The following is a 14971-nucleotide window of genomic DNA, read 5'->3' as shown; positions in this document are numbered from 1 at the left end:
AATTTCTTCCTCTAAGGTAAAAGATATTTATTGAATACCGGGAGAGTAATTTGGAATTGCATAATTACTATCTAAATTCCATATTTAGCTGATGAGTGGCTGTAAACTTACTAAGAGGCAGATCTAGTTACATAACACAGAACACGATATTTAAAATGTATACTGTGCCTAATTTAAGAGCTAGGCACCTATACTTTTGAATGTTTAAATCTGCCATGTCTGAGCATTTTAATTTTGGTGCCTTAAAAGTGGGCGAAGCCAGGGCCTTGCCCAGAGCAGGAGAATGAACTTAGGGATGCAGCACTGATTCCCTAATTTAGGTACCTAAGGTTAGGTTCTCCCTTTACACTCCCTAAATTTAGTTACCTAAAGTTATACCAATCCAACATTACATGCCTCTTGTTAAGGTTGGGCCTATGGTGAAATAAGTTTTCTAGGCCCCTAAAGTCACTGAATGTAGGCGCCCCACATAAGCACCTATATTCAATAACTCAGCAATCTTTGAAAGTTTCTAATATGAGAAGATTAAGCAAGCAGGAAAATAAATGGAAGGAGAAGAAGGCAGGGGTAAGTAGCCTACTCTAATAAATGTGGAGAAGGGAGCGAGAGGGCATATAGATCATCAACTGGAGATTCTTGAAGGATGAACAGACCCAGGGAAGTGAGAGAAGACATTATCAATAATGTAATAATTTCCCTGAAGCTCCTCTTAAAGCCTCCAGAAGCCCATAACATTACTCTTCCTGATTTTAAGATAATTTCATTCTAAGAATGATATTGCAGTGTTTGATAATGCTGATTTGCTCCTGCTATCATGTCATTTTGGAAAGGAACACATTTCATATTTGTAAGGAAACTAAAGTATAAATTCCATTTCAACAAGAGTCAAATTTGATAGTTGTTACATGACAACCTTGTACAGCTAAGCACAGGAAGTACTTAGTTGGGTTCCCATGTGGACATCTGTAACATATTCTACTCTGTCATTGAAGAAACAACCACTACAATCAAGAGTACAGTATTTTCTACCACCACACCAGCTACAACCACAGCTGAAGAGACCACAAGCAAGGCAACTTCCACCAGTACAGTTGCGGAAAGCACTTCACAAGTAACAACCATGAAAACAACTGAACTGATAACGTCAACTCAGACTACAAGCAGTGCACCAGCAACCACAAACCCTACAAGCACACCTACACAATTAAGTACATCTCCCAATATAGTTCCAACTACAGCAATCAGTACAGCATCAACTACCCAAAGTTCCACAGCTGCAACTGCAGGAACAACCTCCCAAAAGATAACAAGTAGTGCACCAACAACCTCAACAGCAACTGAAAGCACAACTACGCAGTTGACAAGTACATCGCCCACAACCTCTCCAACTGCTACACCAACAGCCACCACCACAGCAAGCAGTACAGCAAGCTCTATACAGAGTTCTACCACTACAACTGTAGGGACAACCACATCTCAGCCAACCAGCAGTTCAACAGGAACCACAACCCCTGCAAGCACAACTACACAATTAAGTACATCACCCTCTACTGTTCCAACTACAGTCACAAGCACAGCAATCAGTACAGCAACAACTGCTCAGAGTTCCACAGCTACAACTGCAGGAACAACCTCCCAAAAGATAACAAGTAGTGCACCAACAACCTCAACAGCAACTGAAAGCACAACTACGCAGTTGACAAGTACATCACCCACAACCTCTCCAACTGCTACACCTACAGCCACCACCACAGCAAGCAGTACAGCAAGCTCTACACAGAGTTCTACCACTACAACTGCAGGGACAACCACATCTCAGCCAACCAGCAGTTCAACAGAAACCACAACCCCTGCGAGCACAACTACACAATTAAGTTCATCAGTCTCTACTGTTCCAACTACAGTCACAAGCACAGCAATCAGTACAGCAACAACTGCTCAGAGTTCCACAGCTACAACTGCAGAAACTACCTCCCTAAAGATAACAAGTATTGCACCAACAACCTCAACAGCAACTGAAAGCACAACTACGCAGTTGACAAGTACATCGCCCACAACCTCTCCAACTGCTACACCTACAGCCACCACCATAGCAAGCAGTACAGCAAGCTCTACAGAGAGTTCTACCACTACAACTGCAGGGACAACCACACCTCAGCCAACCAGGAGTTCATCAGCAACCACAACCCCTGCGAGCACAACTATACAATTAAGTTCATCAGCCACTACTGTTCCAACTACAGTCACAAGCACAGCAATCAGCACAGCAACAACTGCTCAGAGTTCCACAGCTACAACTGCAGGAACAACCTCCCAAAAGATAACAAGTAGTGCACCAACAACCTCAACAGCAACCAAAAGCACAACTACGCAGTTGACAAGTACATCGCCCACAACCTCTCCAACTGCTACACCAACAGCCACCACCAAGGCAAGCAGTACAGCAAGCTCTACACAGAGTTCTACCACTACAACTGCAGGGACAACCACACCTCAGCCAACCAGCAGTTCATCAGCAACCACAACCCCTGCGAGCACAACTACACAATTAAGTTCATCAGCCTCTACTGTTCCAACTACAGTCACAAGCACAGCAATCAGTACAGCAACAACTGCTCAGAGTTCCACATCTACAACTGCAGGAACAACCTCCCAAAAGATAACAAGTAGTGCACCAACAACCTCAACAGCAACTGGAAGCACAACTACACAGTTGACAAGTACATCACCCACAACCTCTCCAACTGCTACACCTACAGCCACCACCACAGCAAGCAGTACAGCAAGCTCTACAGAGAGTTCTACCACTACAACTGCAGGGACAACCACACCTCAGCCAACCAGCAGTTCATCAGCAACCACAACCCCTGCGAGCACAACTATACAATTAAGTTCATCAGCCTTTCCTGTTCCAACTACAGTCACAAGCACAGCAATCAGCACAGCAACAACTGCTCAGAGTTCCACAGCTACAACTGCAGGAACAACCTCCCAAAAGATAACAAGTAGTGCACCAACAACCTCAACAGCAACCAAAAGCACAACTACGCAGTTGACAAGTACATCGCCCACAACCTCTCCAGCTGCTACACCAACAGCCACCACCACAGCAAGCAGTACAGCAAGCTCTACACAGAGTTCTACCACTACAACTGCAGGGACAACCACATCTCAGCGAATCAGCAGTTCAACAGCAACCACAACCCCTGCAAGCACAACTACACAAATAAGTACATCACCCTCTACTGTTCCAACTACAGTCACAAGCACAGCAATCAGTACAGCAACAACTGCTCAGAGTTCCACAGCTACAACTGCAGGAACAACCTCCCAAAAGATAACAAGTAGTGCACCAACAACCTCAACAGCAACTGAAAGCACAACTACGCAGTTGACAAGTACATCGCCCACAACCTCTCCAACTGCAACACCTACAGCCACCACTACAGCAAGCAGAACAGCAAGCTCTACAGAGAGTTCTACCACTACAACTGCAGGGACAACCACACCTCAGCCAACCAGCAGTTCATCAGCAACCACAACCCCTGCGAGCACAACTACACAATTAAGTTCATCAGTCTCTACTGTTCCAACCCCAGTCTCAAGCACAGCAATCAGTACAGCAACAACTGCTCAAAGTTCCACAGCTACAACTGCAGAAACTACCTCCCTAAAGATAACAAGTATTGCACCAACAACCTCAACAGCAACTGAAAGCACAACTACGCAGTTGACAAGTACATTGCCCACAACCTCTCCAATTGCTACACCAATAGCCACCACCACAGCAAGCTCTACACAGAGTTCTACCACTACAACTGCAGGGACAACCACATCTCAGCCAACCAGCAGTTCAACAGGAACCACAACCCCTGCAAGCACAACAACACAATTAAGTACATCACCCTCTACTGTTCCAACTACAGTCACAAGCACAGCAATCAGTACAGCAACATCTGCTCAGAGTTCCACAGCTACAACTGCAGGAACAACCTCCCAAAAGATAACAAGTAGTGCACAAACAACCTCAACAGCAACTGAAAGCACAACTACGCAGTTGACAAGTACATCGCCCACAACCTCTCCAACTGCTACACCAACAGCCACCACCACAGCAAGCAGTACAGCAAGCTCTACAGAGAGTTCTACCACTACAACTGCAGGGACAACCACACCTCAGCCAACCAGCATTTCATCAGCAACCACAACCCCTACGAGCACAACTACACAATTAAGTTCATCAGCCTCTACTGTTCCAACTACAGTCACAAGCACAGCAATCAGTACAGCATCAACTGCCCAGAGTTCCAGAGCTGCAACTGCAGGAACAACCTCCCAAAAGATAACAAGTAGTGCACCAACAAGCTCAACATCAACTGAAAGCACTACGCAGTTGACAAGTACATCGCCCACAACCTCTCCAACTACTACACCAACAGCCACCACCACAGCAAGCAGTACAGCAAGCTCTACAGAGAGTTCTACCACTACAACTGCAGGGACAACCACACCACAGCCAACTAGCAGTTCATCAGCAACCACAACCCCTGCAAGTACAACTACACAATTAAGTACATCACCCTCTACTGTTCCAACTACAGTCACAAGCACAGCAATCAGTCCAGCAACAACTGCTCAGAGTTCCACTGCTACAACTGCAGGAACAACCTCCCAAAAGATAACAAGTATTGCACCAACAACCTCAACAGCAACTGAAAGCACAACCACGCAGTTGACAAGTACATCGCCCACAACCTCTCCAACTGCTACACCAACAGCCACCACCACAGCAAGCAGTACAGCAAGCTCTACACAGAGTTCTACCACTACAACTGCAGGGACAACCACATCTCAGCCAACCAGCAGTTCAACAGGAACCACAACCCCTGCAAGCACAACTACACAATTAAGTACATCACCCTCTACTGTTCCAACTACAGTCACAAGCACAGCAATCAGTACAGCAACAACTGCTCAGAGTTCCACAGCTACAACTGCAGGAACAACCTCCCAAAAGATAACAAGTAGTGCACCAACAACCTCAACAGCAACTGAAAGCACAACTACGCAGTTGACAAGTACATCACCCACAACCTCTCCAACTGCTACACCAACAGCCACCACCACAGCAAGCAGTACAGCAAGCTCTACACAGAGTTCTACCACTTCAACTGCAGGGACAAACCACATCTCAGCCAACCAGCAGTTCAACAGCAACCACAACCCCTGCAAGCACAACTACACAATTAAGTACATCACCCTCTACTGTTCCAACTACAGTCACAAGCACAGCAATCAGTACAGCAACAACTGCTCAGAGTTCCACAGCTACAACTGCAGGAACAACCTCCCAAAAGATAACAAGTAGTGCACCAACAACCTCAACAGCAACTGAAAGCACAACTACGCAGTTGACAAGTACATCACCCACAACCTCTCCAACTGCTACAGCTACAGCCACCACCACAGCAAGCAGTACAGCAAGCTCTACACAGAGTTCTACCACTACAACTGCAGGGACAACCACATCTCAGCCAACCAGCAGTTCAATCAGCAACCACAACCCCTGCGAAGCACAACTACACAATTAAGTTACATCAGCCTCTACTGTTCCAACTACAGTCACAAGCACAGCAATCAGTACAGCAACAACTGCTCAGAGTTCCACAGCTACAACTGCAGAAACAACCTCCCAAAAGATAACAAGTAGTGCACCAACAACCTCAACAGCAACTGAAAGCACAACTACGCAGTTGACAAGTACATCGCCCACAACCTCTCCAACTGCTACACCAACAGCCACCACCACAGCAAGCAGTACAGCAAGCTCTACACAGAGTTCTACCACTACAACTGCAGGGACAACCACATCTCAGCCAACCAGCAGTTCAACAGCAACCACAACCCCTGCAAGCACAACTACACAATTAAGTACATCACCCTCTACTGTTCCAACTACAGTCACAAGCACAGCAATCAGTACAGCAACAACTGCTCAGAGTTCCACAGCTACAACTGCAGGAACAACCTCCCAAAAGATAACAAGTAGTGCACCAACAACCTCAACAGCAACTGAAAGCACAACTACGCAGTTGACAAGTACATCGCCCACAACCTCTCCAACTGCAACACCTACAGCCACCACCACAGCAAGCAGTACAGCAAGCTCTACAGAGAGTTCTACCACTACAACTGCAGGGACAACCACACCTCAGCCAACCAGCAGTTCATCAGCAACCACAACCCCTGCGAGCACAACTACTCAATTAAGTTCATCAGCCTCTACTGTTCCAACTACAGTCACAAGCACAGCATCAGCACAGCAACAACTGCTCAGAGTTCCACAGCTACAACTGCAGGAACAACCTCCCAAAAGATAACAAGCAGTGCACCAACAACCTCAACATCAACTGAAAGCACAACTACGCAGTTGACAAGTACATCGCCCACAACCTCTCCAACTACTACACCAACAGCCACCACCACAGCAAGCAGTACAGCAAGCTCTACAGAGAGTTCTACCACTACAACTGCAGGGACAACCACACCTCAGCCAACTAGCAGTTCATCAGCAACCACAACCCCTGCAAGCACAACTACACAATTAAGTACATCACCCTCTACTGTTCCAACTACAGTCACAAGCACAACAATCAGTACAGCAACAACTGCTCAGAGTTCCACAGCTACAACTGCAGGAACAACCTCCCAAAAGATAACAAGTAGTGCACCAACAACCTCAACAGCAACTGAAAGCACAACTACGCAGTTGACAAGTACATCGCCCACAACCTCTCCAACTACTACAACCAACAGCCACCACCACAGCAAGCAGTACAGCAAGCTCTACACAGAGTTCTACCACTACAACTGCAGGGACAACCACACCTCAGCCAACCAGCAGTTCATCAGCAACCACAACCCCTGCAAGCACAACTACACAATTAAGTACATCACCCTCTACTGTTCCAACTACAGTCACAAGCACAGCAATCAGTACAGCACAACTGCTCAGAGTTCCACAGCTACAACTGCAGGAACAACCTCCCAAAAGATAACAAGTAGTGCACCAACAACCTCAACAGCAACTGAAAGCACAACTACGCAGTTGACAAGTACATCGCCCACAACCTCTCCAACTACTACACCAACAGCCATCACCACAGCAAGCAGTACAGCAAGCTCTACAGAGAGTTCTACCACTACAACTGCAGGGACAACCACACCTCAGCCAACCAGCAGTTCATCAGCAACCACAACCCCTGCGAGCACAACTACACAATTAAGTTCATCAGCCTCTACTGTTCCAACTACAGTCACAAGCACAGCAATCAGTACAGCAACAACTGCTCAGAGTTCCACAGCTACAACTGCAGGAACAACCTCCCAAAAGATAAGAAGTAGTGCACCAACAACCTCAACAGCAACTGAAAGCACAACTACGCAGTTGACAAGTACATCGCCCACAACCTCTCCAACTGCTACACCAACAGCCATCACCACAGCAAGCAGTACAGCAAGCTCTACAGAGAGTTCTACCACTACAACTGCAGGGACAACCACACCTCAGCCAACCAGCAGTTCATCAGCAACCACAACCCCTGCGAGCACAACTACACAATTAAGTTCATCAGCCTCTACTGTTCCAACTACAGTCACAAGCACAGCAATCAGTACAGCAACAACTGCTCAGAGTTCCACAGCTACAACTGCAGGAACAACCTCCCAAAAGATAACAAGTAGTGCACCAACAACCTCAACAGCAACTGAAAGCACAACTACGCAGTTGACAAGTACATCGCCCACAACCTCTCCAACTGCTACACCTACAGCCACCACCATAGCAAGCAGTACAGCAAGCTCTACAGAGAGTTCTACCACTACAACTGCAGGGACAACCACACCTCAGCCAACCAGCAGTTCATCAGCAACCACAACCCCTGCGAGCACAACTATACAATTAAGTTCATCAGCCTCTACTGTTCCAACTACAGTCACAAGCACAGCAATCAGTACAGCAACAACTGCTCAGAGTTCCACAGCTACAACTGCAGGAACAACCTCCCAAAAGATAACAAGTAGTGCACCAACAAACTCAACAGCAACCAAAAGCACAACTACGCAGTTGACAAGTACATCGCCCACAACCTCTCCAACTGCTACACCAACAGCCACCACCAAGGCAAGCAGTACAGCAAGCTCTACACAGAGTTCTACCACTACAACTGCAGGGACAACCACATCTCAGCCAACCAGAAGTTCAACAGGAACCACAACCCCTGCAAGCACAACTACACAATTAAGTACATCACCCTCTACTGTTCCAACTACAGTTACAAGCACAGCAATCAGTACAGCAACATCTGCTCAGAGTTCCACAGCTACAACTGCAGGAACAACCTCCCAAAAGATAACAAGTAGTGCACCAACAACCTCAACAGCAACTGAAAGCACAACTACGCAGTTGACAAGCACATCGCCCACAACCTCTCCAACTGCTACAACCAACAGCCCACCACCACAGCAAGCAGTACAGCAAGCTCTACAGAGAGTTCTACCACTACAACTGCAGGGACAACCACACCTCAGCCAACCAGCATTTCATCAGCAACCACAACCCCTGCGAGCACAACTACACAATTAAGTTCATCAGCCTCTACTGTTCCAACTACAGTCACAAGCACAGCAATCAGTACAACAACAACTGCCCAGAGTTCCACAGCTACAACTGCAGGAACAACCTCCCAAAAGATAACAAGTAGTGCACCAACAACCTCAACATCAACTGAAAGCACAACTACGCAGTTGACAAGTACATCGCCCACAACCTCTCCAACTACTACACCAACAGCCACCACCACAGCAAGCAGTACAGCAAGCTCTACAGAGAGTTCTACCACTACAACTGCAGGGACAAACCACACCTCAGCCAACCAGCAGTTCATCAGCAACCACAACCCCTGCAAGCACAACTACACAATTAAGTACATCACCCTCTACTGTTCCAACTACAGTCACAAGCACAGCAATCAGTACAGCAACAACTGCTCAGAGTTCCACAGCTACAACTGCAGGAACAACCTCCCAAAAGATAACAAGTAGTGCACCAACAACCTCAACAGCAACTGAAAGCACAACTACGCAGTTGACAAGTACATCGCCCACAAACCTCTCCAACTGCTACACCAACAGCCACCACCACAGCAAGCAGTACAGCAAGCTCTACAGAGAGTTCTACCACTACAACTGCAGGGACAACCACACCTCAGCCAACCAGCAGTTCATCAGCAACCACAACCCCTGCAAGCACAACTACACAATTAAGTACATCACCCTCTACTGTTCCAACTACAGTCACAAGCACAGCAATCAGTACAGCAACAACTGCTCAGAGTTCCACAGCTACAACTGCAGGAACAACCTCCCAAAAGATAACAAGTAGTGCACCAACAACCTCAACAGCAACTGAAAGCACAACTACGCAGTTGACAAGTACATCGCCCACAACCTCTCCAACTGCTACACCAACAGCCACCACCACAGCAAGCAGTACAGCAAGCTCTACAGAGAGTTCTACCACTACAACTGCAGGGACAACCACACCTCAGCCAACCAGCAGTTCAATCAGCAACCACAACCCTGCAAGCACAACTACACAATTAAGTACATCACCCTCTACTGTTCCAACTACAGTCACAAGCACAGCAATCAGTACAGCAACAACTGCTCAGAGTTCCACAGCTACAACTGCAGGAACAACCTCCCAAAAGATAACAAGTAGTGCACCAACAACCTCAACAGCAACTGAAAGCACAACTACGCAGTTGACAAGTACATCGCCCACAACCTCTCCAACTGCTACACCTACAGCCACCACCACAGCAAGCAGTACAGCAAGCTCTACAGAGAGTTCTACCACTACAACTGCAGGGACAACCACACCTCAGCCAACCAGCAGTTCATCAGCAACCACAACCCCTGCGAGCACAACTACACAATTAAGTTCATCAGCCTCTACTGTTCCAACTACAGTCACAAGCACAGCAATCAGTACAGCAACAACTGCTCAGAGTTCCACAGCTACAACTGCAGGAACAACCTCCCAAAAGATAACAAGTAGTGCACCAACAACCTCAACAGCAACTGAAAGCACAACTACGCAGTTGACAAGTACATCGCCCACAACCTCTCCAACTGCTACACCAACAGCCACCACCACAGCAAGCAGTACAGCAAGCTCTACAGAGAGTTCTACCACTACAACTGCAGGGACAACCACACCTCAGCCAACCAGCAGTTCATCAGCAACCACAACCCCTGCGAGCACAACTACACAATTAAGTTCATCACCCTCTACTGTTCCAACTACAGTCACAAGCACAGCAATCAGTACAGCAACAACTGCCCAGAGTTCCACAGCTACAACTGCAGGAACAACCTCCCAAAAGATAACAAGTAGTGCACCAACAACCTCAACAGCAACTGAAAGCACAACTACGCAGTTGACAAGTACATCGCCCACAACCTCTCCAACTGCTACAACCTACAGCCACCACCACTAGCAAGCAGTACAGCAAGCTCTACAGAGAGTTCTACCACTACAACTGCAGGGACAAACCACACCTCAGCCAACCAGCAGTTCATCAGCAACCACAACCCCTGCGAGCACAACTACACAATTAAGTTCATCAGCCTCTACTGTTCCAACTACAGTCACAAGCACAGCAATCAGTACAGCAACAACTGCTCAGAGTTCCACAGCTACAACTGCAGGAACAACCTCCCAAAAGATAACAAGTAGTGCACCAACAACCTCAACAGCAACTGAAAGCACAACTACGCAGTTGACAAGTACATCGCCCACAACCTCTCCAACTACTACACCAACAGCCACCACCACAGCAAGCAGTACAGCAAGCTCTACAGAGAGTTCTACCACTACAACTGCAGGGACAACCACACCTCAGCCAACCAGCAGTTCATCAGCAACCACAACCCCTGCAAGCACAACTACACAATTAAGTACATCACCCTCTACTGTTCCAACTACAGTCACAAGCACAGCAATCAGTACAGCAACAACTGCTCAGAGTTCCACAGCTACAACTGCAGGAACAACCTCCCAAAAGATAACAAGTAGTGCACCAACAACCTCAACAGCAACTGAAAGCACAACTACACAGTTGACAAGTACATCGCCCACAACCTCTCCAACTGCTACACCAACAGCCACCACCACAGCAAGCAGTACAGCAAGCTCTACACAGAGTTCTACCACTACAACTGCAGGGACAACCACACCTCAGCCAACCAGCAGTTCATCAGCAACCACAACCCCTGCGAGCACAACTACACAATTAAGTTCATCAGCCTCCTACTGTTCCAACTACAGTCACAAGCACAGCAATCAGTACAGCAACAACTGCTCAGAGTTCCACAGCTACAACTGCAGGAACAACCTCCCAAAAGATAACAAGTAGTGCACCAACAACCTCAATAGCAACTGAAAGCACAACTACAGCAGTTGACAAGTACATCGCCCACAACCTCTCCAACTACTACACCAACAGCCACCACCACAGCAAGCAGTACAGCAAGCTCTACAGAGAGTTCTACCACTACAACTGCAGGGACAACCACACCTCAGCCAACCAGCATTTCATCAGCAACCACAACCCCTACGAGCACAACTACACAATTAAGTTCATCAGCCTCTACTGTTCCAACTACAGTCACAAGCACAGCAATCAGTACAGCAACAACTGCTCAGAGTTCCACAGCTACAACTGCAGGAACAACCTCCCAAAAGATAACAAGTAGTGCACCAACAAGTTCAACAGCAACTGAAAGCACTACGCAGTTGACAAGTACATCGCCCACAACCTCTCCAACTACTACACCAACAGCCACCACCACAGCAAGCAGTACAGCAAGCTCTACACAGAGTTCTACCACTACAACTGCAGGGACAACCACACCTCAGCCAACCAGCAGTTCATCAGCAACCACAAACCCTGCAAGCACAACTACACAATTAAGTACATCACCCTCTACTGTTCCAACTACAGTCACAAGCACAGCAATCAGTACAGCAACAACTGCTCAGAGTTCCACAGCTACAACTGCAGGAACAACCTCCCAAAAGATAACAAGTAGTGCACCAACAACCTCAACAGCAACTGAAAGCACAACTACGCAGTTGACAAGTACATCGCCCACAACCTCTCCAACTGCTACACCAACAGCCACCACCACAGCAAGCAGTACAGCAAGCTCTACAGAGAGTTCTACCACTACAACTGCAGGGACAACCACACCTCAGCCAACCAGCATTTCATCAGCAACCACAACCCCTACGAGCACAACTACACAATTAAGTTCATCAGCCTCTACTGTTCCAACTACAGTCACAAGCACAGCAATCAGTACAGCAACAACTGCTCAGAGTTCCACAGCTACAACTGCAGGAACAACCTCCCAAAAGATAACAAGTAGTGCACCAACAACCTCAACAGCAACTGAAAGCACAACTATGCAGTTGATAAGTACATCGCCCACAACCTCTCCAACTACTACACCAACAGTCACAACTTTAACAAGACCTACTAACCCTTCTACAGCATCTGTAAGCTCAATGATGCCATCAACAACAAGTAAGAAAAGCCATTGTTTAACTCTGCATGTATGCTATGACTGTGGAATAAATTGTCTTGAAAATTCATGAGCTTGGCCCACGGATAGACTGTGTGTATGAATGAGGACTTGATTTCTACTTCCCAGATACTGAAGGAGGCCTATGTCCTTTATTAAGAAAGAGTAGAAGAAAATATATTTTGCTTTTGAATACTTTTTATGATTATAGCTTTAGTGTTCTGGTTCAGCTGACATGGGGTCAGTGAAAAAGTTGTAGTAACTTTGGTGTCTGGTTGTTAATATGATGACATATCAGTGTTTCCGCACTGTATCCTGCATTCTCAACAATTGGAACTGTTTTTTTGATATTCATCATAAGTTTGAATTAGATTGAGATGCATATATTGGTGAACTCCTGATGGAAACTCATTGTTATGTTTGTTGTAAAAGTGTGAACCCTGGGCCGAGGTGAGAGGTGTCTCCATGCACAGGGAGGAGCCCAGTGAGCCTCACCATCGGTAGGTGTGGTCTCAGTGGTCTAGGACAGAGCTGTAAGAAAGAGTCTTTATTATGCAGAAAAGGAAAGCAGAGCCCGCAGAGCGGGAGCTGTAATAAAGTTCAGTTCTGAGCTGAGGGATAAACCCCCGATGTCACAATCGGGGGTTTATCCCTCAGCCCACGGCCCTCAGCCCACGGCCCTCAGCCCACGGAGCGCACCCCGCTCCGTGGGCCACGGAGCGGGGTGCGCCAGACAGTTTCTTCAGAAGTGTAGCAATACCTCAGACATACAGATGTGGTAGTGTCCCGCATTGCGGGGTATGCCGTGGATGACTGTTCTGTGGAGATGATGAGAAGATAGTCTGAGATCCAGAAACCCAGAATGTGATCCTGTAGATGGTGCGGTAATAACCTGCAGGGCAGGGTTTACCGGAATGAGTTCTACTGGGGAGAATACGGCACAGGGTACACAGCAGAGAATCCCACAATAGTTCAGGTATCGTTGAAGAATGTAGTCGTGTGCTCACAAGAGGTAGTTGTAGGCCTTGAGTTCTTGTACAGCTTGCAATGTGTGCAAGAAAAGCAAGAAACCCATCCAATGCGACTTCCACATCACATGCTGAACAGAAATTAAAGTGCAATATCCTACTTCCCATAATATTGCCAGTGATCGAGGGTCACGGACAGACAGATGAATGGACCAGATCTCCCTGTATTAGAAACCTAATAACTGAATTAAATGAATGAGATGCAGTCTCCAAAGTGAACTGAATGTCATGTAAATTAATAAAAAGGTAGTTGCAAAGAAAAAAAATATCATTTGGTAAAAAATACTCTAGAAACATGATAAATTAAAAAAAAGGTCATTCCTGTTTGGCTTTCTTTTTACAACATGACATCTACATTCTCTTGATTTCTTCAGATCAAAATATTTATTCATTTATTTATTTCAGGTATAGTAACTGAAGAACTCATTAACCCAGTAACGAACAGTCCACTTGGAGGAAAACCAAACTCCACAACTCCACAGAGCACTGCTCCAACTACAGCACCACTCACAAGTACCAGGACCACTAGTGCAGGTAAGTAGTACAGTCGTACAGCAAAGGCAATCACGATAGTGGTTCCTGGATTCATTCCCTGCTCGCTCAGTAAGAGAGCAGTGCAGAGAGCCTCAAGGGAAAGTCTCAACTGAGATCCTCTGGGTTCTCACCAACTACATTTATTGAACTGGATGGCTGCAGCGTACGTGAAATCACATTGTAAAATAAATACAGAGAGAAAACCACAGGAATATATGTCATAGTATGGAAAGGGAAAACTAGAACAGGCAGGCCTAGAAAAGTATAAAGAACCTCGAAACACTAGGATGTGAGATGGTGCTCGGTAAGAATTTCTTCCTCTAAGGTAAAAGATATTTATTGATACCGGGAGAGTAATTTGGAATTGCATAATTACTATCTAGATTCCATATTTAGCTGATGAGTGGCTGTAAACTTACTAAGAGGCAGATCTAGTTACATAACACAGAACACGATATTTAAAATGTATACTGTGCCTAATTTAAGAGCTAGGCACCTATACTTTTGAATGTTTAAATCTGCCATGTCTGAGCATTTTAATTTTGGTGCCTTAAAAGTGGGCGAAGCCAGGGCCTTGCCCAGAGCAGGAGAATGAACTTAGGGATGCAGCACTGATTCCCTAATTTAGGTACCTAAGGTTAGGTTCTCCCTTTACACTCCCTAAATTTAGTTACCTAAAGTTATACCAATCCAACATTACATGTCTCTCGTTAAGGTTGGGCCTATGGTGAAATAAGTTTTCTAGGCCCCTAAAGTCT

General features: G+C 46.4%; 1 protein-coding gene across 14 annotated transcripts in view; it reads left to right on the top strand.

Annotated features, from left to right (window-relative positions):
* MUC16 (mucin 16, cell surface associated) overlaps nucleotides 1-14971 on the top strand; it is a 161524-nt gene that overhangs the window by 2307 nt on the left and 144246 nt on the right. For 13 of the 14 annotated variants that reach the window (XM_029610950.1, XM_029610960.1, XM_029610949.1 and 10 more), the window contains exon 3: nucleotides 14085-14213. In XM_029610950.1, coding sequence (XP_029466810.1) covers nucleotides 14085-14213 — 129 coding nt within the window. Of the gene's footprint in view, nucleotides 1-12499; nucleotides 12654-14084; nucleotides 14214-14971 lie in introns of those variants that run through there. The other variant, XM_029610947.1, reaches the window with a different exon arrangement.

The sequence above is a fragment of the Rhinatrema bivittatum genome, chromosome 8, assembly GCF_901001135.1.
Source record: "Rhinatrema bivittatum chromosome 8, aRhiBiv1.1, whole genome shotgun sequence".
In the NCBI taxonomy this organism is placed as follows: Eukaryota; Metazoa; Chordata; class Amphibia; order Gymnophiona; family Rhinatrematidae; genus Rhinatrema; species Rhinatrema bivittatum.
Note: the sequence above shows the minus strand (reverse complement) of the source record. Positions and strands in the feature narration are given on the sequence as shown.